Source organism: Pelobates fuscus, chromosome 7, assembly GCF_036172605.1.
Source record: "Pelobates fuscus isolate aPelFus1 chromosome 7, aPelFus1.pri, whole genome shotgun sequence".
Classification (NCBI taxonomy): Eukaryota; Metazoa; Chordata; class Amphibia; order Anura; family Pelobatidae; genus Pelobates; species Pelobates fuscus.
The window spans coordinates 138173182-138200438 of NC_086323.1; the positions used below are offsets into that span (position 1 = coordinate 138173182).

The 27257-nt window shown below is 41.2% G+C and overlaps 1 protein-coding gene across 2 annotated transcripts in view; it reads left to right on the forward strand.

Annotated features, from left to right (window-relative positions):
* The window catches only part of FAM78B (family with sequence similarity 78 member B), a 91449-nt gene extending 64591 nt beyond the window's left edge, over positions 1 to 26858 (forward strand). For both annotated transcript variants that reach the window (XM_063426693.1, XM_063426694.1), the window contains exon 2: positions 24960 to 26858. In XM_063426693.1, coding sequence (XP_063282763.1) covers positions 24960 to 25482 — 523 coding nt within the window. In that variant the 3' untranslated portion in view covers positions 25483 to 26858. The remainder of the gene's footprint in view (positions 1 to 24959) is intronic.
* The last annotated feature ends 399 nt before the right edge of the window (positions 26859 to 27257 follow it).

Here is a 27257-nt window from a genome sequence, read left to right on the forward strand (position 1 = left end):
AAGGAATGTTGGTGCAAAGTAACTGATTTCATGACAAAACTAGCATCTAGGCATCATTCAAGGGAATTGCCCGGTTTGTGGACATACCCCCTAATAGGGTTAAATATGTTACAGATGGCGTGGCTGAGCTGCCAGTCATAACGGTGGCATAATTTGGATCTCCCACTGAATCCCCTGCACTCCAGAGAGCACCTGAAGCCCACCATGGTGAAGAGCGGTAAGCACCCCCAGCAATCGGGGACGCGACAAGCTACCATAAGTGCCTCCATGCGGCAGTACTTAGAGCCGCCGGCGGACTTAGCCTCCCACGCAGCCCAAGAGGCCTATACAGCGTCGGACCCCATAACCCTGACCTCACTGGTCTCGAGCAGGGACGAACCCCCACTATCACCACCTGATTAAAGCTTTGCCCACCAAGGAGGACCTGAAGACCGCACATATAGCCTTACAGGCCTTCATTCAGGCAGACCTACAGCTCCTCAGTGCGGACCTACAACGCCTCACAGACCGCATGGCACAGGTGGAAGCTGACCATGACAATCTGATGACAGCTCAAGTGGCCACGACTAGGCATGTGCATGGCGAAAATTTTCTATTCGGCATTCCGAAATTCAGAATTTTCGCAATTCGGCACTTCAACACTTCGGCAGTTCGACACTTCGGAAATTCGGCAACTTCGCCACTTCGCCACTTCGGGACTTCGGGACTTCTATTGCAGCCGCTTAGTAGATAATTCCCTAATTCCCACGGTATTAGGGAGTTATCTACCAAAAGGCTGAAAGACCTGAATTGGTCTTTCAGACAAATTTACTAATACTAAGTAAAAATAACTTAGTATTAGTAAATGTTTCCCCTACTCGCTATACCGCGAGTAGGTACATGTCTAGTAAACAGTGAGCAGCCTGTGGCTGCTCACTGTTTTTAAAGAAAAAATTAAATAGGCCTCCCCCGGCGGGTGGGGGCCCTTAAGTAAAATGATGGGGGGGACCTATTGTCCTCCCCCCCGGCCCCCACCCCTGAGCGGTGGGTGGGGCCCTAAATACTAATAGGGGGGACCTAATGTCCTCCCCCTGGCCCCCACCCCTGAGCGGCGGGTGGGGGCCCTAAATTGGTATAAGGGGGGCCTAATGTCCTCCCCCTGGCCCCCACCCCTGAGCGGCGGGTGGGGGCCCTAAATACTAATAAGGGGGGACCTAATGTCCTCCCCCTTGGCCCCCCACCCCTGAGCGGCGGGTGGGGGCCCTAAATTGGTATAAGGGGGGCCTAATGTCCTCCCCCTGGCCCCCACCCCTGAGCGGCGGGTGGGGGCCCTAAATACTAAAAAGGGGGGGACCTAATGTCCTCCCCCTGGCCCCCACCCCTGAGCAGTGGGTGGGGGCCCTAAATTGAAATAAGGGGGGGACCTAATGTCCTCCCCCCTGGCCCCCACCCTTGGACGGTGGGTGGGGGCCCTAAATACTAAAAAGGGGGGGACCTAAGGTCCTCCCCCCTGGCCCCCACCCCTGAGTGGCGAGTGGGGGCCCTAAATACTAAAAAGGGGGGGACCTAATGTCCTCCCCCCTGGCCCCCACCTCTGAGTGGCGGGTGGGGGCCCTAAATACCAATAGGGGGACCTATTGTCCTCCCCCAGGCCCCCACCCCTGAGCAGCCAGGTGACCCCCAGGTCACCCCCAGGTGACTAGGGGTCCCCAAACCCCTAGTCACCCCCTCCCCCACAAAAAAAAAAGATCCCCCTACCTACCCTCCTCACCCTAAAAATAATGAGGGGGGGGACCTTTAACTAAGATCCTGTAAAAAAAAATTTAAAAAAATAACTGACCATACGATGTTTTCTTTCTTCTAAAATCTTCTTTTTTCAGCCCCCAAAAAAGGCCAAATAAAAAACCATAATAACCGACGCAATTAAAAAAAAAAAAAAAACGAGCGCAAAAGTAACCAATCAGAGAGTTATGAGTCAAATTACACAGCGTGGGAAAATTCCAAAGAACTTTCCCACGCTGTGTAAAATGACACAGAGCACTCTGATTGGTGGATTTCAAACCAAACAATCAGAGTGCTGTGACAGCTAAATGTAGAGACTTACCTGTCAGTCTCTTCATTTACCTGTCAGAGCACTCTGATTGGATGGCTTAAACCCACCAATCAGAGTGCTCTGAGCCTAATTGCAGGGCGGGCAAGGTTTTATAAGCCTTCCCCTGCCCTGCAGAGCTCAGTCTGCGTGGAGCCCTCGCCAGGTGAAGAAGGATTATTTTTTTTGGAGCTCGTTTTTTTTGTTTTTTTTTGCGTTGGTTATTATGGTTTTTTATTTGGCCTTTTTTGGGTCTGAAAAAAGAAGATTTTAGAAGAAAGAAAACATCGTATGATCAGTTAGTATTTTTTTTTTTACAGGTTCTTAGTTAAAGGCCCCCCCCCCCTCATTATTTTTAGGGTGAGGGGGGTAGGTAGGGGGATCATTTTTTTTGGGAGGGGGGGTGACTAGGGGTTTGGGGACCCCTAGTCACCTGGAGACGGGACGGGACATTTTTTTAGGGCCCCCACCCGCCGCTCAGGGGTAGGGGCCGGGGGGAGGACAATAGGTCCCCCCTTTGGTATTTAGGGCCCTGACCCGCCGCTCAGGGGTGGGGGCCAGGGGGAGGACATTAGGTCCCCCCCCTTATTAGTATTTAGGGCCCCCACCCACCGTTCAGGGGTGGGGGCCAGGGGGGAGGACATTAGGTCCCCCCCTTATTAGTATTTAGGGCCCCCACCCACCGCTCAGGGGTGGGGGCCAGGGGGGAGGACATTAGATCCCCCCCTTTTTAGTATTTAGGGCCCCCGCCCGCCGCTCAGGGGTGGGGGCCAGGGGGGAGGACATTAGGTCCCCCCTTATTTTACTGTAGGGCCCCCACCCACCGCTCAGGGGTGGGGGACAGGGGGGAGGACATTAGGTCCCCCCCTTATTAGTATTTAGGGTCCCCACCCACCGCTCAGGGGTGGGGGCCAGGGGGGAGGACATTAGGTCCCCCTCTTATTTTACTGTAGGGCCCCCATCCACCGCTCAGGGGTTAGGGCCAGGGGGGAGGACATTAGGTCCCCCCCTTATTAGTATTTAGGGCCCCCACCCACCACTCAGGGGTGGGGGCCAGGGGGGAGGACGTTAGGTTCCCCACCCTTATTTTACTGTAGGGCCCCGACCGCTCAGGGGTGGGGGCCAGAGGGGAGGACATTAGGTTCCCCCCCCTTATTATAATTTAGGGCCCCCACCCACCACACAGGGGTGGTGGCCAGGGGGGAGGACATTAGGTCCCCCCACCTTATTATAATTTAGGGCCCCCACCCGCCTTTCAGGGGTGGGGGCGGGGGGGGGAATTGGTCCCTCCTTTAGTTTAAAAGCGCGGGTGGGGGCTCGGGAAGGGGGGCCTTTTTTATTTTTTTTTCAACAGTGAGCAGCCACAGGCTGCTCACTGTTTAAAGACATGCCCCTACTCACGGTATCGCGAATAGGGGCATAATTTACTAATACTAAGTAATCTTTAAATTGGTCTTTCAGCCTTTTAGTAGATAGCTCCCTAATGCCGTGGGAATTAGGGAGTTATCTACTTATTCATTCCTGTCATTACATTGACTGGTCAAGTAACTTACATTTTATATGAATGTATGTTACTAGATTGTTGTAAGTGTTGCAAATGCTTACAGGTGAATCCTGGCCATGTTTGTATACTTTTATTTAAAATTGTATACAATGTAACATTCTTCTTCTTTCACTGGGTAAGTATATTAGTACTTAGGCAATACTGTGCTTCGGAACGTCGGCACTTTGACACTTCATAACTTCGGCACTTTGACACTTCGGAAATTCGGTAATTTCTGAACTTCGGCACTTCGGGCATTCGGAAGTACCCGAATGTCCGAATTGCCCGAAATACGTCCGAATTCATATTCGGACCGAAACGAATTGCACATGTCTAGCCACGACACCAACACTAGACTGCCCGGCATCAAAGTACGAAAGATAGCTTTACACCTGGAAGATCTTGATAACAGAGTCTGCCGCCAAAACCTCCCCCTTTTGTGGACTGCCAGAGCAGGAAGACTCTCAAGACCACCTTCATGAGGTGCTTACCACGATCTTTAATGGCATCTTGAAGCGGGCAGTTGATACAGCAATTGAATTTGTACGGGCACACAGGGCTCTCTGGCCGAAAGGACCTCCTGAAAGCCCTCCTAGAGATGTTATCTGCTGTCTCATTACATCTTGAAAGAGAAAATTTTACAAGTAGTGCGAGAGACTGGGGACTTTAGGTTTCATCAACATACCCTACAACTGTTTCCCAACCTAAGCCCTGCCATACTAGGGTACAGGAGAACTCTAGAACCGCTGACATGTCAAGTCCTAATCTCGCAGAAAATATGGTATAGATGGATCTTCCCATCTGGAATACTCATCTTTACACCTGAGAGCCCTAGACCGGTACAGGGACATCGGGATAACATAAAGGTCTCTAACCTGTTGCAACTACCTCCAAACAACATGCGATGGCCTGACCCACTGGACTTTTACAAACCCCTCACACCGACTCTGATTGACCCAGCATGCTCACCAAGAAGGAACCAATCCAGACAAGAATCCACAAGACCAGAGGTCACCTCGCGCTGTGCACGCAAATGGAGCAGACACAGATCTCCAGAGTGACAATGATCTCCAGCATGGGAACCCCGCCTTGACGCATTATGGTAGAATAATACCTGACACCATAGTGGGAGGTGGGAATGTATCAACTGTGGGGTATATATGATCTATCATTGAATTTTGTCCCGGTTCCCATATATATCCTGTACTCTTACTATGACTTACCATATGACGTGACCTAAGATCACGTCTCCCCCCACTTACAAACAGTGCCCTGCCTAAACACCTCATACTGTGTATTTCTGACACCCAACGTAAATAAATAAATAAATAAATGGTGACCCTTCTTAGACATACCCCTCATGACCACAACATAAAAAAATATGGGAAACTCATAGAAGATGTGTCACTTTAAATATTTGCTAAAGAGAGTTCCTACATATGCAACCCCATATTGACCAGACGCGTGACCTTGGTTTCAGTTTGCCTGAACACACAACACCCTATTTTAAAAATACTAAATTTTAAAAAAGAATAAATAAATAGATTTATGATTAAAAAAAGTTAATATTTAAATATACATACAGCTTTATCACATACGTGCCTACATCACTAAGGGCATGGGACAACATGAGAACTTAGGGACCTCATAGTTAAACAGGGGAAGTTAGTGCCCACACAGCTCATGCAGATGGGAAGGACGGGACAATCTTAACCTTTTCTCATATTACAGGGAGGAACTGACTCATGGTGGCCTAAGGACGAAAAGGACAATCTTGAGTACTGGTAGACTGCACTGACTTCAGACGGGGAGGGGTCTAATCACGGGAGACATGTCTGTTGCCTATTTACTGTTCATATATAGCTGGTTATGGAATTTTGGCATGTTTATACCTATGTTCTTCACCAATGGTTATACAGAATGCACTACTAGCACATATTCAATTGGCTTAGGATAATAGAAGCATGAGGGGAGCTGGGATTGCTAGACAAAATGTACGTTTTTTAAATTTAAATGTATTTGTTGTTCTTCTCCAATTATACATTGTAGTTCTGTAATTTACACGTAACCGCATTTTGGCCGCGGTACCCCATTGGTTGTGGTGCCAATCTAGCGAAAGGGCGGCTTGTGGTTTCCAACTGGTGCGGACACCAAGCCAGACCCCCTCCGACACCCGTTACCTTGCCCAACACTTGATGGCTCTGCATATACTTAACTATGTGGAGTTTGAATCCTCCCGGTGCGGGGGCCTGGACGAATTACTTTGCATGATCTCGACACCCATCCCTTTTACCCTGTTACTTGAATACTCCACACCCTCTCAGACCTCCGTGCAGGGAGACCCATGCTTCGTTGTTGCTGCCACTGGTGACTAAGACAGTGCCCTCCATCACGTAGAGAGAGACACAAATGCCGACACCACACGGACAATCGTCCAACGGATCACCAGGGCAACAACCTAGCACAAGCATTGTTAATGAAGCGCTGTACTTCTGATGTCATACAGCAATTGCAATATTTCTCTGTCACATAAATAAGATGCTTGTAACTAACTCCATAAAAATTGGGACCTGCGTGTCTCACATGTTGCTTAGATGTTCACAGAACCTGCGAGTTCCACGGTTTCACACTTAACTGATACAGACCTGCATGTCTTGTACTACTCTGTTATATGTTGTATTCGACACAAATGTTTAAAATAAATTTTTTCAAGAAAATGACAGGGGGTTCTCTTGTCGAAATAAACAGATATTCACACATTAACTTATCATTATTAACTTGCATCCTGCAATGATATATACATCTTATTTCTATTTTAGATTTTCCTAATAATATATATATATATATATATATTTTAAAATAATAGTTTCTGTCATATTTATGTGTAACCATGAGGCATAAGGTATTGAAAAAGCTCTTCAGTCACCTGTGCATCATGTTAGGTTAAATGTTTAGGTAATTTTAAAAAAGGTCTTCGTTATTTTAAAGAAATTTTTTTTTTACTCCACAAGTCCACCCTTTATGCCGTTCCCTCAAAGACTGCAGTGTTTCCTTCTTTGTCCAAAAATAGTGCTGTACAGCATGTTAGGATGTCATGACTTGGGCTTCTGGGAAGTGTAGTTTAGTTTTTCCGGTGACTTAGCTAGTTCTCTCCAAGAAGAAATAAACCTTACGGCATCAAACCCTTGGAGAAAAGTTCTTTCAACTTTGACAGCCTCTTGCTAATTGCTATTTGTCAGAATGTCATCTAAAGTGAAAACCTTTACGATCATAATTGAAATGACTCACCGAAATCACCCTTTGCCATGCTTTTTAGAAACGAGCAGTTTGCTTCTATTCATTTATAAAACAGGCCTTTCTGTTGTGAGATAATTGGTGAATTGCCTTAAGTGTGTCTATTTTGACACTCTTTTTTTTTTACCTTCTAATACTATATCTATGCAAAATAATTCCCATCTGGGCTTTTTTGTCTTTGCCATTAATTTAGATAGGTATATAGACATATGTTGCTGTAAGGAGGAATCCATGTACTGGGTGATATTTTATGAATTCTGCGTACTTTGAATTTGTTCATCAGGACACTCCAACATCAGATTGATCATAAATTAGAGTGCAACCAAGCCTCTTTTATGCTTTGCTACATACAAGAGGCCTAGAAGGACACTACAATGTGCTTATATTTAAAGGGACCCTGTTGTTATTATAACAGCTTAACTCAATGGTTATAGTGTCTGGAGTCCCCTGGTGCCATCCTTTTATTCGGCGTTAAACTGATTTTAATGTTTCAATCCTAAATGCAAGTAGCAGCCCATCTGCCTTTTTGGGCTAACGAGGAAGTATTGGTCCGAATATCAATGGGCAGCTGTGATTGGAGTTCTATTAATTGCTTTCAACCTATCACGTGCCCACTGCTGGTATAAATTGGTATGGCTAAAACGAAGTGTGTAATCTCTGCCTTAGCCATACCTCCATGTAGATGTAAATGTGTAGAAAAGGGCACTATTTAAAGTCCAAATTTTAGCACCTGTGCCAAAGTTCCAAATCCATGCTCTAGGAGAAGGAAAATCATCTGTATAGAGAAAATAAGTAATAAGACTTGAGCACTCAGTGAAGAGAGATTTACATGGCTTGGAAAAGGCACACAATGTGTCATCACATTCCCTAATTTGTTTGACGGCTGAATAAACCCACATTGTACCTCTATTCACCGAGTCTTATTTTTTTTTTTTATATATACGTTTAGCCATACCTCCAGTAGGGACCTTTATATACTGTTGTACTGTTAAAGAAATTCTACAGCCCTTTACAGTGGGTGGGCGAACAAACATGTAGTTGTAACCAGACAAGTTGGACACACAGGAACAGAGGGGTTGAGTGCCCTGCTCAATGAGTTTACGTGCTATAGGGAATGGGGTAAAGTGACACAAAAGGTAAGGATAGTATTAGACTAATGACAGTTGCAAGAGAGGAATCAGTCAGGAGCTATTAACAGTTTCATTGATACGCTTTTATGAAGAAGTGGGTTTTTAATGATTTTTTGAAGGAGTGGAGACTGGGTGAGCATCTAACGGAGGAGGGAAGTGAGTTCCACAGGAACGGTGCAGCCCTCGAGAAGTCTTTAAGGCGAGTATCAGAGGTGGGAGTACGGACAGAAGATAGACGTAAGTCTTCAGCAGAGCGTGAGGGCCTAGACGGGACATACTTGTGTATTAGGGAGGATAGATAGATGGGAGCAGCATTATGTGGAGATTTGAAAGCAAGAACCAGAATTTTAAATTGAGCCCTATATCTTACAGTAAGCCAATGTAGGGACTGACAAAAGGGTGAGGCATTGGTGGTGCGGGCGGATAGGAAGATGAGCCTCACCGCCGCATTCATTCATTATGGACTGTAACGGCGCAAGTTGGGAGCAAGTAAGACCACTGAGAAGCGGATTACAGTAGTCAAGGAGAGAAAGGACAGTGGAATGGATCAGCACCTTAGTTGCATCTGGCGTTAAGTAGGGGCGGATGCGCGCAATGTTTTTGAGATGGAAGCAGCAGGATTTGGCGATAGACTGATCTTCTGGCCCCTGAGTCAATACTCTTCCTCTTAATGGATTTCTACTTATTAGGAGAATTTTAGGATTTTATCAGACATCTGTTGAAATTCCAAAATTCCAAACCCCCTGATTAGGCAATCTGGGATCATGTAAATACATCCTAAAAGGAAATGTATGCTTCTAATGACTTTTTTTCCCCTTTTGCGAAAATGTGAACGACTAAAAAAAAAAACACCTCTTTTCCTTGATTGTTGGTTCTCTATGATATTTTTTCATATTTTCCAAGGAATGTATAGGCATTACAAGTATTCTGTTACCTGTTTTTCGTTATATTCTTTCCAACATGCCAACATTTCCAACATGCCATAGGCAACCTTTAAATACTAAAGCTCAAATAAATTTTAACTCCTGATATATGGAAGTGCTCCGTATTTGTCATAGAGGCCTATGGGGCATTTCTCAGCTGTCTGGGCAGAGATTTATAGTATTTAATTCAGCTCACTAGAAATGTTAATCTTTTCCAACCAAAAAGCCTTTGCCATGTTTCGAGAGAGAGGGGAACTATTTCAATGGCTTTTGGCTTTGTTTGATTTGCTCATTGCCAACAGGTGAAAGTCTGTACATTGTGACTATAAACCTGATTTTCAATGGGAGTTGAATATATTTGATTACAATTGCATATCACAATAGATTGACTCAGATTTGTTTACAGCTATGCAAATCAAATTAGCACTAGACAGTCAACAGGATGGACAACCATCACGGCAGAAGTTGTCTAGTGCCACTGGAGTGGCTTAAAACTTTAAATATTAAATACTCTTTGCTTTAACCAGTGGGAAATCAATTTGACCCTTTGAGTACGACCTCTGTGAGAAACCATTTTTGCTATTAATACTTTTCATTTTTTTCTGGAGCTTAAATGAAACTGAAAGGTGATTTAAAAAAAAAAATGCTTAAAAATGTTGTACTTTTTCCAAAATTATACTTTTCTGAGGACCCAGTGTCTCCCATCTCTGGCTTTGCTTATTTCCCTATTTATATTAGGGTTCCTAGCTAGACAGAATCAAGTTCTAGCTCACATATATATATTCTGAATACATTTCTTCATTGGCAACTGGTCCCTGCAAGACTGGCTCAGACCGGCCCTCAACAGCATCAAAATGCTGAAGGGTACATGGTATAGTGGATACATTGATTCATATCTGGTGAAGTGCCACTTGTATAGCCTTACACCTGCTAGTGTAAAATAGGACCACCCCTTTTACCTCCCTCCCACCTGCGTCTGAATTCATTGGATGCCAGAGTTGAGAGGTATGCATCGTGTACATTTTTTACATTGCATACATCGTAGCCAGCGGAAAACAGGTCGATTATTTTCTATTTAGAATTTTCAGTACATCTTTCACAGACTTCACCTTATTCCTTAGGCGTTTAAATTCTCTTCATATCCGCTCATGCTGCGTGTTTGAAACACTTTTATAATGCTAATTGATTGCAATTATGTGCAGGTGGGTATGCTCTTCACATAAATAGCGGCGTAGAATACAAAGTTGGCCCAACACTTGATTAGATGACAGGGAGAGAGCCTTGTTTACCTGGTATAGAGCGAGAACGAGATGACAGCACACACAGTAAATAGCAGAAAAGGCAGTTATTAACAGTTCACAGGTCCTATCACTGGCTCTTAAAGCTGATACATTTTACATACTTCATATTTATGCACATGGTTATCTCTAACAGAAATCACGCCGATCGGGTTATCGGAACAATTCCTGTTTTCTCAACAGCCATGTGGCACAATCCCAGTGGGTCGACTCTTGTGAGCCCGAATATATATATTTTCAGTAATGATTCCTCAAATATTAATTTTCAGTCATGATTTGTGGCTCTGCTATTGGCATCTGGAAATAAGGGGATGGAATAGTGAGGAGTTTCGTGTTTTTTTTTTTTTTTGGGGGGGGGGGTTCTGCTTAGTATCCCCTGATGGATCAAGCTGAAGCAAAACAACGATGATTGGTCAGGGGATAGCCACTAAATGTAGATTGTATTTACAGATCAAGTGAAGTCACCAAAACAGGGGAATAATGGAGGAGCAATAAAAAAAATCTATACTTCCAAGCACGATTAATCTAGACATTTTGAGTGCAGCTACTGAGATAGACAGACCAGCGGTGAGCCTGATCGAAAATGGTAGTGCCCCAGCTGGCAAAGCATTGTGGGAGTTGTCTGTCAGATTGGAATCTATCATCTATTCTGGGTACCCTTGCGGTAGAGTGGGGGGCCACATATATTGTTTACACCAGGGCCCTATCTGCAAACCATATTTGAGCATTGCAGAAGGTTTTCCAGCCATTTCCACTGTAGTGTAAGAGCTAGCCAACTATCGAGGCAGGAGTAAGATAAATGAAGGCTTCCCGTACACCATCTATGACAGAATGTCAGTACGCAGTGGAACTCCACTTTAGACATGCTGGAAATAATTCTAGAACAGCAGAGGACAATTTATAGCCTATCTTCCCACCACTCCATACCCCATTGGCATAGACTTCACAGTGGGGCATGAGGAATGGACAATAATAGAGCAGCTAGTGGCAGTTCTTACTCCATTTAGGGGCATGAAAGGCACAGTAATGCCAGTTTGAGACAGACCATCAACAAATATGTTTTCCTAATATTTTAGTGTCCGTCATCGTTTAGGTGACAATGCCTCAACTGCAAGGATTACAAAATATAGTTTACTTACCTTTTTTTCCTCACAGCGCTGCTTTCCTCCGTGAAGCTCTGCCTCCTTGGCTGAGATTATTGCAAACGATGATCTCAGCCAATCCAATGCTTTTCCATAGGAAAGCATGGAAAAGCTTGTGCAAATGCATGGCAAAACTCTGCATTGTGACAATTAGATCTGAAAGAAATAATGGGGGTTTTGCTCTACTATTTCACTGAAGCACCTCTAGAGTTGGTTAACCCTACAATGCAGTACCTGTATTGCAAAAGGAAAAAATATTACAATCCTTCTACAAGTTCTCTTACTTCCTTATTTATTTTATTTTTTTTAATCCGGATATACAGGGTGGTTCAACATTCAGAGTAGGGTTTGAAAAGTCAATAACTTTGTATTAATGAACCAATTTCAATGATATTCCATACAATGAATGCTTAATGAGCTCACAAAGTTGGACTCTTTGGATTCCATTGTTCATAACATTAGTTAATGTTTGAGGCTCTAGCACTCAAATTTCTCAGATATTCTCCTTGAGCTGCTCAAGGGTACGAGTTGTGTTCACATACACCCACTCCTTCAGATATCCCCACAGGAAGTAATTGGATCTAAAAGGGCGGGTGAAGGTGGCGGACGATTAATCGAGTCGTCTCAGTTTTGAAATCTAAAATTTCACAGTTTTTTAACATTGTTCCTTCATGAGATTATCCATGATGAATCTCCCAAGAATTATGAAATGTAACTGCAAACATTTTTATTTTTTTTTAATTACGTAACCACTAACAAATAAGTTACTTGCCTGTCAAATTCTACTCTGAATTTAGGCCACCATGTATAATGTAATTTTTGAAATTCAGACGTGTCATTGCAAAAATGCCTGATATTGTGTAGCCAATAGTCCAGGCAACATTGTAGCCAGGGTTGCATGTCAGCACAGTCATACACGGCATTTTTCCTACTTTTATTGGCTGCCCGAATGGATTTCAAGAATATTTGCAGTTAGCTGAAATTTGGCCAAAACAAACAGTGACATGAATTAAATTTTCTTGGCCCAAAATGTATTTGCTTGAGAAGAACTGAAATTTTTCCTCCCCACACAAGTCTAATATTATTGCATATAATTAGTATTACTTTACATGACAGATGTCTCGAAACCGGAATTAGGTCTATTGTAAAGTATATCGTTCATGTAACAACTGACTCTGTGTATCTTAAAGGATAACAGCTGTCATCTATATTAAGTTAGTCTGATAGAAAATGTTGGTTTCCTTAAAACCAGTCCAAGTTAGAATATAATTTTCCTTTCCGTCAGACGATCTACACACAGTTTTATTTCATTTTGTTCAAATGTTATTTCTTCAAAGCTCTCTAGCTTGTGGTTTTGGTCAAGAGATTCAATTTTATTAAAGATATGGAACTATAAAAATCAGCAGTTATGAAGCTGCCCTTATCAATCTTCTATACTGTAACAAGCAATGTCGCACATTAAATAATGATCCATACTCCACAAGCAATACCTCAATACCTAAGCACAGCAAAAATATTATTAGAAAAGGACAAAATATAGCCTTTAATATAAGACTTATTAGAGATGGATTTTAAAGGGGACTGTATTCCCAGTATTTTTTATATTTTTACCCATTATCCCCTATATGTAACAAGTTTGTTTTTGCGGGCTGTGAGAAATTCTATGTAGAATTGCATACTTCTTTATCCTATACTTCCACCTATGCTTCCTGGCAATCATTGTTATAAGCTCTATTCTTTGCACTTGGCAATCAATATATAGAAATAATACAGAAAATATGAGAAATTGAACAATATTTTCTATTTCTCCGCATGTCCTGGCTGTGCCTGGACTAATCTACATTGTGAGCATCACATGGAAAAAAGTTAACACTAAGTTAGAAGCCATCTTCAATTTTTTTATTTAATGGTGGAATTTCCAAAAGTGACGATTGCCATTTAATTATATGACATGTAATAGATGGAAGCTTATAAGAGATCTTTTTTTTTTTTTTTTGTGTAGCTTTATAAGAAAAAAATAGTAAATAAAAGAAAACTGTAAAATGTATATATGTATACTAGGTATTTTTTGCAAATAAAACACATTGCTAGCACTGGTATAAGTTAGGTTTGTGCAGAGCGAAAAAGTTTGATTCTTCCAAGCAAAATTTTCTGAAATAAAGATTACATTTTATTTTGATAGCTCTGATGTTTGGGGTGTGTTTCTTTGATATATTTTTGAAAAAAACACAAAAAAAAAACGATTCAACTGGACAGCTCTGCGGCACAAGGGTTAAACAGATGGGTTTTGTTTGTTGTCTTGTTTATAATTGATTTTTTATTTGGTCTTTTGTTGCTCTGAAAAAAGAAGATTTAAGAAAAAGGAAGATGTCTAATGTTTAGCATATTTTTTTACAGATATATTGGACCCCCCCCATCCATTTCTGGGTGGGAGATGGAATGGTCCCCCATGTATCAGTACTCACAACACACATATACATAATTGTTAAACATAGCGATAAGTTAATATAATATTAAAAATTATAGAAAATGACCATACCCCCGTAAGTATTAATTATGCAGTGTCACCATCAATGTTTAAACAAAACAGATAACTGTGTCAAAATAAATTTGAAATATAAAGTTTTTAGGGTAAGTTCAAAACAGAGAAAATATTTATTATCTGAGATGGAAAGACCAAACTTGGCCCTCGTGGATCTTGATTTTGTTCAGGAGCGTTTGGGATATCTAGAAAAGCCAACATCAACTATATAATTGAAATGAGCGTTATCAGTAAATTAACCACCCAACTCCGACAGTATGCTCAGGCAAGTTGAATTGATATTTTCTGTTTCATGTATGGTTAGAAAGAGAGCTTACCGTAGACAATAGTGTATGTTCTATTGAAATAATGTAAAAATGACTGGTTACACATTGTGACTTCAAATACACTATAGCTACATTTATGTGAATTTAAATGAGGTGAAAACATGGCTATCATAGTTTCTTTATTGTGTTGAGTCTGTACAACATCTACAGCAACAGTTCACGAATTCTCCATTAATTCGATGGCAGCTGCCATAGCTCTGTTGATGTTCACAACAGAAAAATATTCGGAAGGAAAATGGTTCCTCAATGTACAACCCCTCTGACACTCCCACTAATTTATTAATACTTCACGGATAGAGCTGTCACTTGTCTGCAGAATTCATTTTGCAATGTGATGTCAAGGGCTCCTTAACTTTACTGATAATCCTCAGCGTGAAAGCAAGCAGTAAGAGAAGATAGGAAGTTGTAAATGAATGATGGAAAGACGTATTGTGTGGCCAGATTTATAAGTCTGAACCTAGCTCTCAGAATCCCCTATGGTCACATGTGTCAAATAACAGAAGGCAAATTTGTACCGAAGGATATGCAATCTGACTTCTAAGCAAGCTGCTTTGATCAGATAATTTCCAATGACTAGAAATCGATGTGCTTTTTCTATCTCCTAAATAATCATATTCTATTCATGGGTGGGTTTAGTCTTAAAGCAATTAGACTTTTGTCTCATTGACCCTAGGCATATACTTCATTGAATTGCCTTATCCTCTCATATATTCCACATCCTGCTTGATCTAATCCTATATGCATATTCCTCGCCCCTGTGCCTGTTATCATATATCTGCCATAGTGCCATATCTTTTACCATTTTCTCTTTAGTAATATCTCAGTCCACCAATTCCCATATGTCTATTACCAAGACCATGGACCTATCCACTAAATCTTGGTCCACCACTGCTAGTGCAAATAAAAGACATGCCCCCTCCCCCCACATTAGAGTTTATTTTTTCTTCAGTAGACTCTCATTCTCATACACCACCACCAGAGTCCCGCAGCCACCGCGTAAAGGGACACCGTAAGCACCCAGACCACTTTATTACATTGAAGTGGTCTGGATGCAGTGTCACTGTCCATCTTAGTCATAAAAAAAATATAAAACATTGCTTTTTTGAGAAACTGCAATGTTTACTAAGACTGCTGTCTACCAAAGGACATCTACCTGGAGGCCACCCAGTGTCAGAGAAAATCCCATAGGAAAGGAGAGAATGCTTTCCTCTGGGGAAAGCCTAATGCATGCGCGGTATTTGCCATGCATGTACATTTGGCCCCCCAATCGGATGACATTGGAGAAGGCGGACCAACACCCAGCACCAAGAGACATTGTCGCTGGAATCGGGTAAGTGAATAAAGGTTTATTTAACCTTTTATGTGCCACGGGGAGGGGGCGGCTTGCAGAGGGGGGCACCAGAGAGCACTATAGTGTTAGAAATACAGTTTTGTATTCCTAACAGTATACTTTTTCTTTAAAGATGTGCGACTCCTGGGAATAACTGTATATGTGGGGCCACCTGATATGTGTCTCTTAATAATTGGAAGAATGTGTAATATATGAGTATATATAAAACGCGTATATCAGTTGACACGCTGCTGTTAGGAATTATCTGAAACTAATAATAGAAAATACACGTTTTAATGGCAAGAAACCTTGAACAATAAGTGGCAGCTAAACATTTAATATTTAAATGTGCTTATACAACACCAAACTGTTCTTCCCCATAATTGTTCCATTACATTATCTTTGCAGTGAGTAATGCTTGTATTTTGCCTATATAACTGTGTGCTTAGGTCACCATTAACCTTCATCACTAATGTGACCAGAAAGCTTTTTAAAATTACCCGATGAACACTAAATGACATGGTATCATATATCGCAGAGAGCGGTCTACCAGAGAGAGGACGTTTCCCAGGGAGGCTTCTATCGTAGGGGCCTCCTGTGGTCTATTGCATTTAAGACAGAATATTACCCAGTATGAAAGGATTGTCCTGAAACCTAAAGATCTCCCAGATTAAGGCCCCACTTAGTCTATCCGCTTTGTAACCCAGAGATACATGTTGCTACTAATTTTTTTTTTTTAGCCAGAGCACATCTAAACATCAAGAGACACAGCAATGTAGGCAATAAGCATTTGCCACCTTGATCATGTCTACAACTTCAAGACAATGTGCCACTGCTCTTAGAATATTATAAAACCCAAGAAAACACATTGGCGTTTAACCATTTTAGGGTAAATTTTATTAATGAGAATAGAAAAAAACAAACATAGATGAAAACCAACATAAAGCATATAGGTATAAGACATATAATTTTAGTCCCTGCAAGTCTATTTATTAATATGGTTTCATTAATGCATTTAGATGATATTGCCTTGTTTTTTTATTTTTGTTTTTTTACTTTTATTACAAGATTACAAACGTATTCAATAGATTTCATAAATATTCTCTTACAAATCATTTGTGACAGAATAAAAATAGACAATCCATACATTCCACAGCTATACCCCAAAATTCTCTCAACAAATTCTAAATACCCAATTGGTCCCTCTTTCCATACCAGGAGGAACACATTTTATTATAAAAACCTAACACGTGGCCATTATTAGAAAGAAAAAAAAAACATATTCCATAGCAGCTTGAAAATCAATCTGTTCATATATTTTTTTTTATTCTATTATTTATTCAATTTTTTCCAGTTCCTTACTATTATAATATTACAGGCTAGATCAATATGGATAAGAAGATATCTTTTGTTCCTAGGGAGTTCTAATAAGCCTAGATGTAATAAAAAGATCACACCAGAATCAGGCATTGCTTTATCTATTAATTTAGAGATAAACTCAAATATTTTAATCCATAATGGTTCTATTTAGTTCAAATTTAGTATTGTCAATCTCTTCCTCGCGTTTTTAATGAGCATTTGAGAATTAAATGTACTTTTATTTTTAATTATGTTAAAGGATTGTTCCTTGTTTGTTTTTCCATTTATTAAGTAACATATTATTTAGGTCCTCCGTTTCAGTATGATCTCTGATTAGAATATTTTTATTGATATCGTGTCTTTTTCTCATGAAGTTGAAGAATTCTTGTAAATCAACCTTTTTTTGTTAACTCTTGAAATGGTAACATTTTCCCTTCTAAGTGGTTAACAGTTTTGATACCTTTTTCCTTTCTAATTTTTTAGATCAAAGTTTTCTACATTGAATTCTATAGCATGTAAAGGCATATATAGATCAATATTATATGTTGAAATAGATAATCTTACCTTGTTTTCTTCATAGTCTAGCAGTCGGTTGCTAGGCATTCGTATGGTAACTGCAATTTGTTAAAGCTTGTGCAACAAACAGAACAGACGCATATCATTCAACTTTGAAGCAAGATTTGTGAAGAAAATTAAAGGGGAACTCCAACTTCCTAGAATATTTGTGAGATGTAAAAATAAAATTAAATGGATAAATCCACACCTTTTTACCCTTCTTCTGGTTGCATCCATATCGGCATACAGAAAAGTTAAACCATGTTTCTATTGCTTGTTTTCATTTGAAATGTTTACCCTGGTTTTACCTTTTCTGAACAGGATTATGATGTAATTTGTTATAGGTGATATTCAATGTTTTGTTCAATGGTGTAAATTCTAGAGAAGTACCAGTTTCCCTTTTAAATATCATTTTAAATGAACACTGCAAACAGCATAACCAATACAGCTCTCTCTGGCGCTGGTAGTGGAGGTGGGGTGGGTGCCCATCAGACCTCAGGTAAGATGGAAAAAAGAAATATCCAGGCACATCTGAGTTTTCTTCTAAAAGGGCAGTCTTTATTTGAAAGAAGGAAGTGGAGACAACGTTTCAGCTCCTCTCTGAGCCTTTATCAAGTCTCAGAGAGGAGCCGGAACGTTGTCTCCATTTCCCTGTTTGAAATAAAGACTGCCTTTTAGAAGAAACCTCGGGTGTGCCTGGATATTTCTTTTTTTCCATTTACATAGTTACATAGCTGAAAAGAGACTTGCGTCCATCAAGTTCGGCCTTCCTCACATATGTTTTTGCTGTTGATCCAAAAGAAGGCAAAAAACCCAGTCTGAAGCGCTTCCAATTTTGCCACAAACTAGGAAAAAATTCCTTCTTTACCCCAAAATAGCAGTCAGATGTCTCCTTGGATCAAGCAGCTATTACCCCACTAATTAGAAATTATATCCCTATATGTTATGTTTGTGGAAGTATTTATCCAATTTCAGTTTAAAAATCTGTATGGACTCTGATAAAACCACCTCTTCAGGCAGAGAATTCCATATCCTTATTGCTCTTAATGGAAAAAAAAAAACCCTTTTCTTTGCCTTAGTTTAAATCTCCTTTCATCCAGCCTAAATGTGTGACCTTGTGTCCTATGTATAGCCCGGTTTATGAATAGATTTCCAGATAATGGTTTGTACTGGCCCCGAATATATTTGTATAACGTTATCATATCCCCTCTGAGGCGCCGTTTTTCCAAACTAAAGAGATTTACATTTTTTTAACCTTTCTTCATAACCAGTGGCGTACACACAACCCATGGGGCCCCGGTGCGAAAACTGATCCGTGGGCCCCCCCCCGCGCGCGCGCTTACTCTGCGCGGGCTGGGGCCGCAACACATGGCGGCGGGCACCTGGTTGCAGGGCTGCGACCACGTTATGTACGCCAGTGCATGCATAAACACATACACTTAAAGGACGACTACAGACACCCAGATCACATCAGCTCAATGAAGTGGTCTGGGTGCCAGGTCTCTCTAGTTTTAACCCTGCAGCTGAAAACATAGCAGTTTCAGAGAAACTGCTATATGTTTCACTGAGGGTTAATCCAGCCTCTAGAGGCTGTCTCATTGACAGCCGCTAGAGGATTTTCTGCGTTTCTCACTGTGAAAATCACAGTGAGAAGACGCTGAACGTCCATAGGAAAGCATTGAGTAATGCTTTCCTATGGGCGGTTTGAATGCGCGCGTGGCTCTTGCCACGCATGCGCATTCGGAGCTGAGAAGCGGATCGGGGCGGAGAGATCCCCAGCGCCAAGGGAGTCCGGCGCTGGAGAAAGGTAAGTGCTTAAGACACACACGCACACATTAACTGACAGACACACACTCAGTGACAAACATACATACACACTCACTAACAGACGCACACAGACACACACTCTAACACTAACACGCACACTCCAACACACACACTAACACACACACACTCTAATGCTAACACACACACACTCTAACACTAACACGCACACTCCAACACACACACTAACACACACACACACTCTAATACTAACACACACACACTCTAACACTAAGACAAACACTCTAACACTTACACACACACACTCTAACACACGCTCACACACACACTAACACAAACACACACTCACTAACAAACACTCACTAGCACACACTCACTAACATACACTAACACACTCACACACACACTAGCACACACTCACACTAACATACACTCACACTAACATACACTCACACTAACACACACACACTCACACACACACACACACTAACGAACATACACTAACACACTCACTAACATACACTCACTAACATACACTCACACACACACACACACACACACACTAACTAACATACACTAACACACTCACACAAACACTCACTAACATACACTCACTAACATACACTCACTAACATACACTCACTAACATACACTCACTAACATACACTCTCACACACACACGTTTTTTTTTTTTTTTTCTATTTAATCCCCCCAGCCTCCTTACCTGTGGGAGAGCTGAGGGGATTCCCTGGGGTCCAGTGGTGTCACCCGGCGGGCAGTCAGGCTGGCAGGCGCGCGAGGGAGCACTCTCCCCTGAGTGCTCCCTCTTCAGCTCCCTCGCGCGCCGCGTACTGATGCCGGAGCCGGAAGATGACGTCATCTTCCGGCTCCGGTTTCAGTGCGGTGCGCGAGGGAGCTGAAGAGGGAGCACTCAGGGGAGAGTGCTCCCTCGCGCGCCCGCCAGCCTGACTGCCCGCCGGGTGTAAGTAGGGCCAGCCTCGGGGGGCCCTGAGGTGGCCGGCTCCTGGGCCCCCCAGGAGAAGAGGCTGGCCCAGTGAGTACATACCTGGGTCGCAGGGCGGCCGGGCCCCCTGGTGGGCCGGGCCCGGTCGCAGCCGCGACCCCTGCGACCCCGGTATGTACGCCACTGTTCATAACTAAAATGCTCCATTCCTTTTATCAATTTTGTAGCTCGTTTCTGCAATTTTTCTAGTACCATGATATCCTTCTTTAGAACAGGTGCCTAAAATTGCACAGCATATTCAAGGTGTGGTCTTACCAGCGATTTATAAAGAGGTAAAATTATATTTTCATCCCGAGAAACTGGCCTTAGCAACTGCAGATTGACATTGCATAATGCTGCCTAATCTGTTGTCTATAACAATTCCCAAATCCTTCTCGTGTTTGGTTATCGCTAATTCACTACCATTTGATGTCTTCAGGGATTGACCCTCCCTTTCTGGAGCACCATGCAGGAATTATTGCCCTTTTTTAGTGTATGCATTTTTTTTTTTTTTTTTTTTTTTTAAGACCTCAGGTAAGATGTCAAACCGTTCAAAAATAAGCGTGCTCTGTGGGTTATTTGTAGTGTACTTGAGATTTTTGTTATTATTATTAATGCAATATGATATTTCAGTCATGCAGAAGACATACACATTGGCACAGTCAAGAACCCGAGGTCTAAAATAGGATCACATTGTTAATCTATATTCATTAAATATTTATGCATCTCTCGAGCCATGCATAGGTGCTTAATTTGGGAGTTTTATCCATCATGTTTGTGCTGGTGTGGCAGCTTGTAAATCAATGCTATCTATACTGTGTGAGAAGCACTTCCAGTAAGCTTATAGCTCTTTAAACACAGATGAAATGCATTGTGGTAAAACTGAACACCAACAAACAGCTATTGTTTGTTAAAGGGAAACTCCAGTGCCAGAAAAACTGTGGTGGAATCTCAGTAAAAAATAAATTTACTAGGACAAGATTGCCATGTGGCATATGTGTAAATGTTGTATCAGTTAGTTAGTTACACGTAGCTAAGATACAATCAACACTGTATTGAGCAAATGCAGGAATGCAGAAACTGAAAACACTTCCCCTCCTCCATTGTTCTGGGTGAGCCATGTGGTCTAACAGGTAAGGGAAGTTAGGCTTTGTTCAGCTGATTGTGTAAAGAGTATATGTGGGTAGAGTTAACTATAGGAGGAGCTATATGTCTATATCATGCATTTACACAGTCAGTTCTGGGCTCAGATCTTGCTGTATTTTGGTGACATTAGTCCCTCTGAGCCCCGGTCGGTGAATCGAATAAAGAATCTCTTCCTTCCTGAAGAAACCTGTGTCCATCTCTCTGTGCTTGGCTTCCGTCAGTTTCTCCGGTATCAAAACGATCCGTTTTTCTGGCACTGGAGGGTCCCTCTCCCTCCCACCCCCCAATCCCCGGTTACTGAAGGGGTGAAAACCCCTTCAGTCACTTACTTGGGACAGCGGTGATGTCCCTCGCCGCTGTCTCCGCCTCCGCGACGCTCCTCCCAGTGATTGCGTCGGACGGTGGGCGAAACTGATCTCGCCCACCGGCCGAGGAGACGTAATGCGCATGCGCGGAAATGCCGCGCATGCGCATTACGTCTCCCCATAGGAAAGCATTGAAAAATCATTTCAATGCTTTCCTATGGGGTTTTGAGCGACGCTGGAGGTCCTCACACAGCGTGAGGACGTCCAGCGACGCTCTAGCACAGGTTTCCTGTGCTAGAACCCAGGAAGTGACCTCTAGTGGCTGTCTAGTAGACAGCCACTAGAGGTGGAGTTAACCCTGCAATGTAATTATTGCAGTTTACAAAAAACTGCAATAATTACAGCTGCAGGGTTAAGGGTAGTGGGAGTTGGCACCCAGACCACTCCAATGAGCAGAAGTGGTCTGGGTGCCTAGAGTGTCCCTTTAAGACAGAAACAGAAACTCGAGGAGTGATTTATAAAAATGTACGCATTCACGTTTACATTAGTATTCGTTTTGTATACACGCGCCATTTACTTATGTGTAGATGTGTTACTACATCGTTTATATATAGGTGACTTTTTTGCTTTTTCTGTAACGCACCAAAATAATCTATCTTTCATCCACTTTTTGTTCCTCTTTTGGATTTTGTCCTTATTTTTTTTTTTTTCTTTCCCTAATCCTTTTACTATAATTATATCCACAACATAGAGACAGATTAGTAATATATCACCAGGAAAAATATGCATTTGCAATCTAAAGGAAGAGCTGTTTACCTGCTTCAGAAGTGGTGTTCAAATTTGTCAGGAAATAAGGGCATTTTTTTATTTTTATTTTTTTTATGAGTCACACCACTATTTAAGACAAAAAATAGGTGCAGGTTGAAACTGTTGAAAAAGGAGCAAACAAGAAAAACGTGGCTCCGGAACAGAAAACACAACAACATTTTGGCATGAAAACAGCTGTGCCACTTTTTATTAATCACCCCCTGTGAATTTGAGAACTGATACAAACCCAACACTGCTTTTGTGTTTAGATCCTTCACATGTTACCCACAAGGTTCACACATTGCATACTCTAAATATACATTTGTAGTTTTCTTGTTTTGGTTTTTATCGACAGGCTGCTTGGGAGGAATTTGCCTTGGAGGGGCATAGAATTGGGGGTTCAAAAGAAAGATGAAGGGAATGTTGGAAATGGAGAAAAAAAGGGAGGAAACAAAGTGAGTTGCTTATAATATTTCATCTGGGGCTGAATTGATAGAAAGAAAAGTATAAGATTAAATGCAGAAGTGAACCTCGAAAGAGAGAAAAAGAGATGGATATAGGATTAAATTGTGTTTTAGAGCGTATATAAGGGTATTATTACATTTACTGAATATGTTGACTTATGTATCATATCTAGTAAAAGTGAGTTAACATAGAGGTTTGAAAGAGGTAGTGAAACTGAAGGAATTGCCAGAGTTTTAAGAAATAACATTTAAAAGTAATAATTAAACGTGTTTAAAACAAGAACTATACCCAATCTATAAACACGTAAATTTAATCTAGCATTATATTACCATAATAGGAATAGTAATAGTTAGTTAGAATAATTAACATTGACACATCTACTGGCTGCCCACACTGTAAACAAATGTATATTCTGATAATTCAATATTTAATGCAATGGGCAGTTCAGGTACAGTTCAAGGCACGTGGACTGAAATCAGAATCAGGGTCCCGCAAAGTTCGGCCTTGGTGATTCCTCCGATTTTATTCTGGTTGGGACCTGCAAAGCTCAGCCTGGTTGTTTCTCATATGAATTCTTATAGACTTGGGTTTTGTAATGAATATTGTGAAGACTTGCCTGAACAAGCTGAACGTTTTTCCATAAGTCTTAGCACAGCACTTTTTAGTAGGGTGCATACATTGGAGTAATAACGAGAAGACTCTGTGCCAAGGATTACTGTGTTTTGTGTAGGTGTGGGTGGCTGTAAGTGTTGTATCTATATATGTGTGACTAGTAATGTGTGATGTTTGGGCAGGGGTCAAGTCCTGGGGAAAAACGTGTGGGAACTCACCCAAGATCCACCCAACCCCCCCCCCCCAAAAAAAATATATACACTTGTATGCATATATAAACACGTGCACACACACACTGACAGGTGCACACATACACACTCACTCACACACACACACTCACAGACACAAACACATACACTCACAGATGCACACACATACACTCACAGATGCACACACATACACTCACAGATGCACACACATACACGCAGACCCTTATAGACACACAGACACACACACACACTCACAGACACACACACACACACACACATACACTCACAGACTGGCTGACAATATTTTAATATTAAATTAAACCATTGTTGCCTATCATTGGTGGTATATGTAGTTAAGAAGAGGTGTTTGCTGTGTTTTGCTGCTGCTGTCCGTGCTGTATCTTTTAGTGAGCGGGGCCTGATGGGAAGTTGAAGGAATGTGATGTTACATCCCCAGCCCAGTTACAAGCTCTGCTCACTAAATTAAATAGCGCATTGAGAGCATTATCAAGGAGACACACCGCCTGCAGCTTCTACTGTACTCTACCACCAACAGTAAGTTAGGCATCAATGTCTTGCGGGCCAGAGTATGGCTTTGGGCCACACACAACCATAAGCAGTACATATGGTGCCAATCACATTGCATGGCACCATGTTAAAAGTAAAAGATGGGGTACAGGGCTGATCCTGCTTGTGGACATACCTGGCACGCTTTGTGTGCACACGTATGAGCTTACAATTTGTTTCTTTTTCATGGTGGACAGCCATGTACGCTTTTTATTTACACAAAATAAAAACTGGACACTTGAGGGACCTAATGCATCAGGAAGAGTGACACGATCTTGGGATTCTGCCAAGTCCTAAAAGTGATATGTAAATAACAAAAACGTCCAGTGCTACATCAACATAGGCATTAGTTCTGGCAGATTACATTAATCAAGTATGTTACATGGAAACTCACAAATTAATTTTTAAAATCCAGTCATGTAGTTGACAAGATCAGAAAATGGTTAAAGACACATTTTATTATAGAAAATAAAATAGAAATAAAATTTGAAAACGTGCCTGATCCTTTATTTATTGCCACATATTTACTTATTTTCTGTTTCTTCTTTAGGTCGAGTTGGGAACTTCCTGATTTGAGAGAAGGGAGAGTAAAAGCAATCAGTGATTCAGATGGCGTAAGCTACCCTTGGTATGGAAACACCACTGAAACTGTAACTCTAATAGGGCCTACCAACAAAATATCCAGGTTTTCGGTCAGTATGAATGACAACTTCTACCCCAGCGTGACGTGGGCTGTACCCGTCAGTGAAAGTAACCTTCCCTTGCTCACCAGGATCAAGAGAGACCAAAGTTTTACTACGTGGTTGGTAGCTATGAATGCCACCACCAAGGAGAAGATCATTCTGCAAACGATAAAATGGAGAATGAGGGTAGATATTGAGGTGGATCCATCTCAGATGTTGGGTAAACGTGCCAGGTTGGTGGGGAGGACTCAACAGGAGCAGCCAAGGATTTTAAGCCGCATGGAGCCTATCCCACCTAATGCTTTAGTAAAGCCCAATGCTAATGATGCTCAGGTCTTGATGTGGAGACCTAAAAGAGGACAGTCTGTAGTAGTAATTCCTCCAAAATAGGATTTACTGGGGTTTGTATTAAGCATCAAATGGACACTGACAAATACCCATATTGGTTTCTGTGTGCAAGGACCTCAATGAGGGATAAAAGTTGAAATCAAAAAAACTAATTGCAGTATTTATTATGTACCATGCGCATCTTTGGAAGGTGCATCGATGATTTATAGAACATATTTATTTAAATCAACAAACAAAAAAAGGCTTTTTGCCCTTAATATTTCCTAGTGCCTGTGGCCAAACAGAAGTTTAAATTCCACAAAGATCTACAATACAATGACTCCTACTTAGACACTGAATCAGTTACATGCAGATCTGGGAAATCTATGGTTTTGTGTTTTGGTTTTTTTAAACCTGCATCTAGGAAAATTAAGCTTCTATTGAGTGCATTACTTTCCGTCGATTAATTCATTAAATATGAGATTCAAATTTACAATGTTACATATGCAAGATTGCAACTGTGATGTTAATTTTAATAATGTATTTGCTACCAACAGGTTTCATTAACAAAGTAGACAGAGCAAGGATACCGTCATAAAATATCCTTTATGAAAGTCAATGGAATTGTATTCATCGTATCAAGCAAATGGAACACCAATTAACTTAATATGTCATTGTAAATTCTGGTTCTTAGAAATATCCAAAAGGTCTCTGACTAAGCACATGAGTTGCTTTTTCTAGAACGATAATGCAGACCTATGCTATTAAAAGCAACACACATTTGAATATTTTACTTATAGCTGGATCGAGTCAATATGTGCATTTTAATTACCAAGGAGTTTATTAATTAAACACTGAATTGTAGTGAACTGAGAACCAAATTATGAAAGGTATGAAATTTAGGTATTCATAATAGATTAAATAAAACATTTGTTTCCAAATCAGCTATTTTTGGGTCAATTTCAGTTTTCAATTCACTGCAATTTGTAGTTTAGTGAATCAACACCTACATTATATTGAGTTGACGAGAGACTTGCAAAAAAATATTATAGAAAAAAAAAATCACTGTTTCGTAGAGGTACCCCAATGAAAGCATGTATGCATTTTTTGTCCGTTGGCAGTATATCTAAAACAGCTTGCAAACACTGCAGATCTCTTGCCTGAAGACTTTGTAAGCCCTCCTCTTCTAACCCAGCCCAGACTTTTTGTGGATGTCCAATTACAGACTTCATAATGCAGCTCAATAAAAAATCTTTGCAATTTCCTGCCTCTTGAGTTTAGCTCCACAGAGCTAAGCAAACCAGGAAGTAAAATGACTAGTTGTCTGATTGACGGCCAAAGGGGCGTGACAAGGTTAATATACAAAAGTGCCAACTTCTATTGAAAACTGCACTTTTTGTACATTTAAACAAAAAGGAGACACACTCTTTACACATAAAGCACTTAAGCTGAAGTGCTTTAGGGGTCCAGAGTGTCTCTTAAAAGTTTATGGAAATTTTTGTAGACAAATCATTTTGAAAAGTTTAGCCAAAAACATTAAACCGAAGCCTTGGTTGGGTTTATTTACAAAACCTTCAAGTTGGGGGGTAGAAAATTCAATTTCAGTTATGTGTTAATCTCAATGTTTCAGCTTTAAATTTGCAAGTGTTTTTCTGTTTAGTAAATAGACCTCTGATGAGTTTGCAAGTTTGCTAAGTTGCCATACGTTTTGTAAGTCCGTTGCCATCTCAATATAACTCACTGTAATTAATCGACTCATAATCTAATTCTATTTGTTGTCTATAAAACTTTGATTCATAACAGCTATTTCAATAAAATTTTATTTATTTGAAGAAATT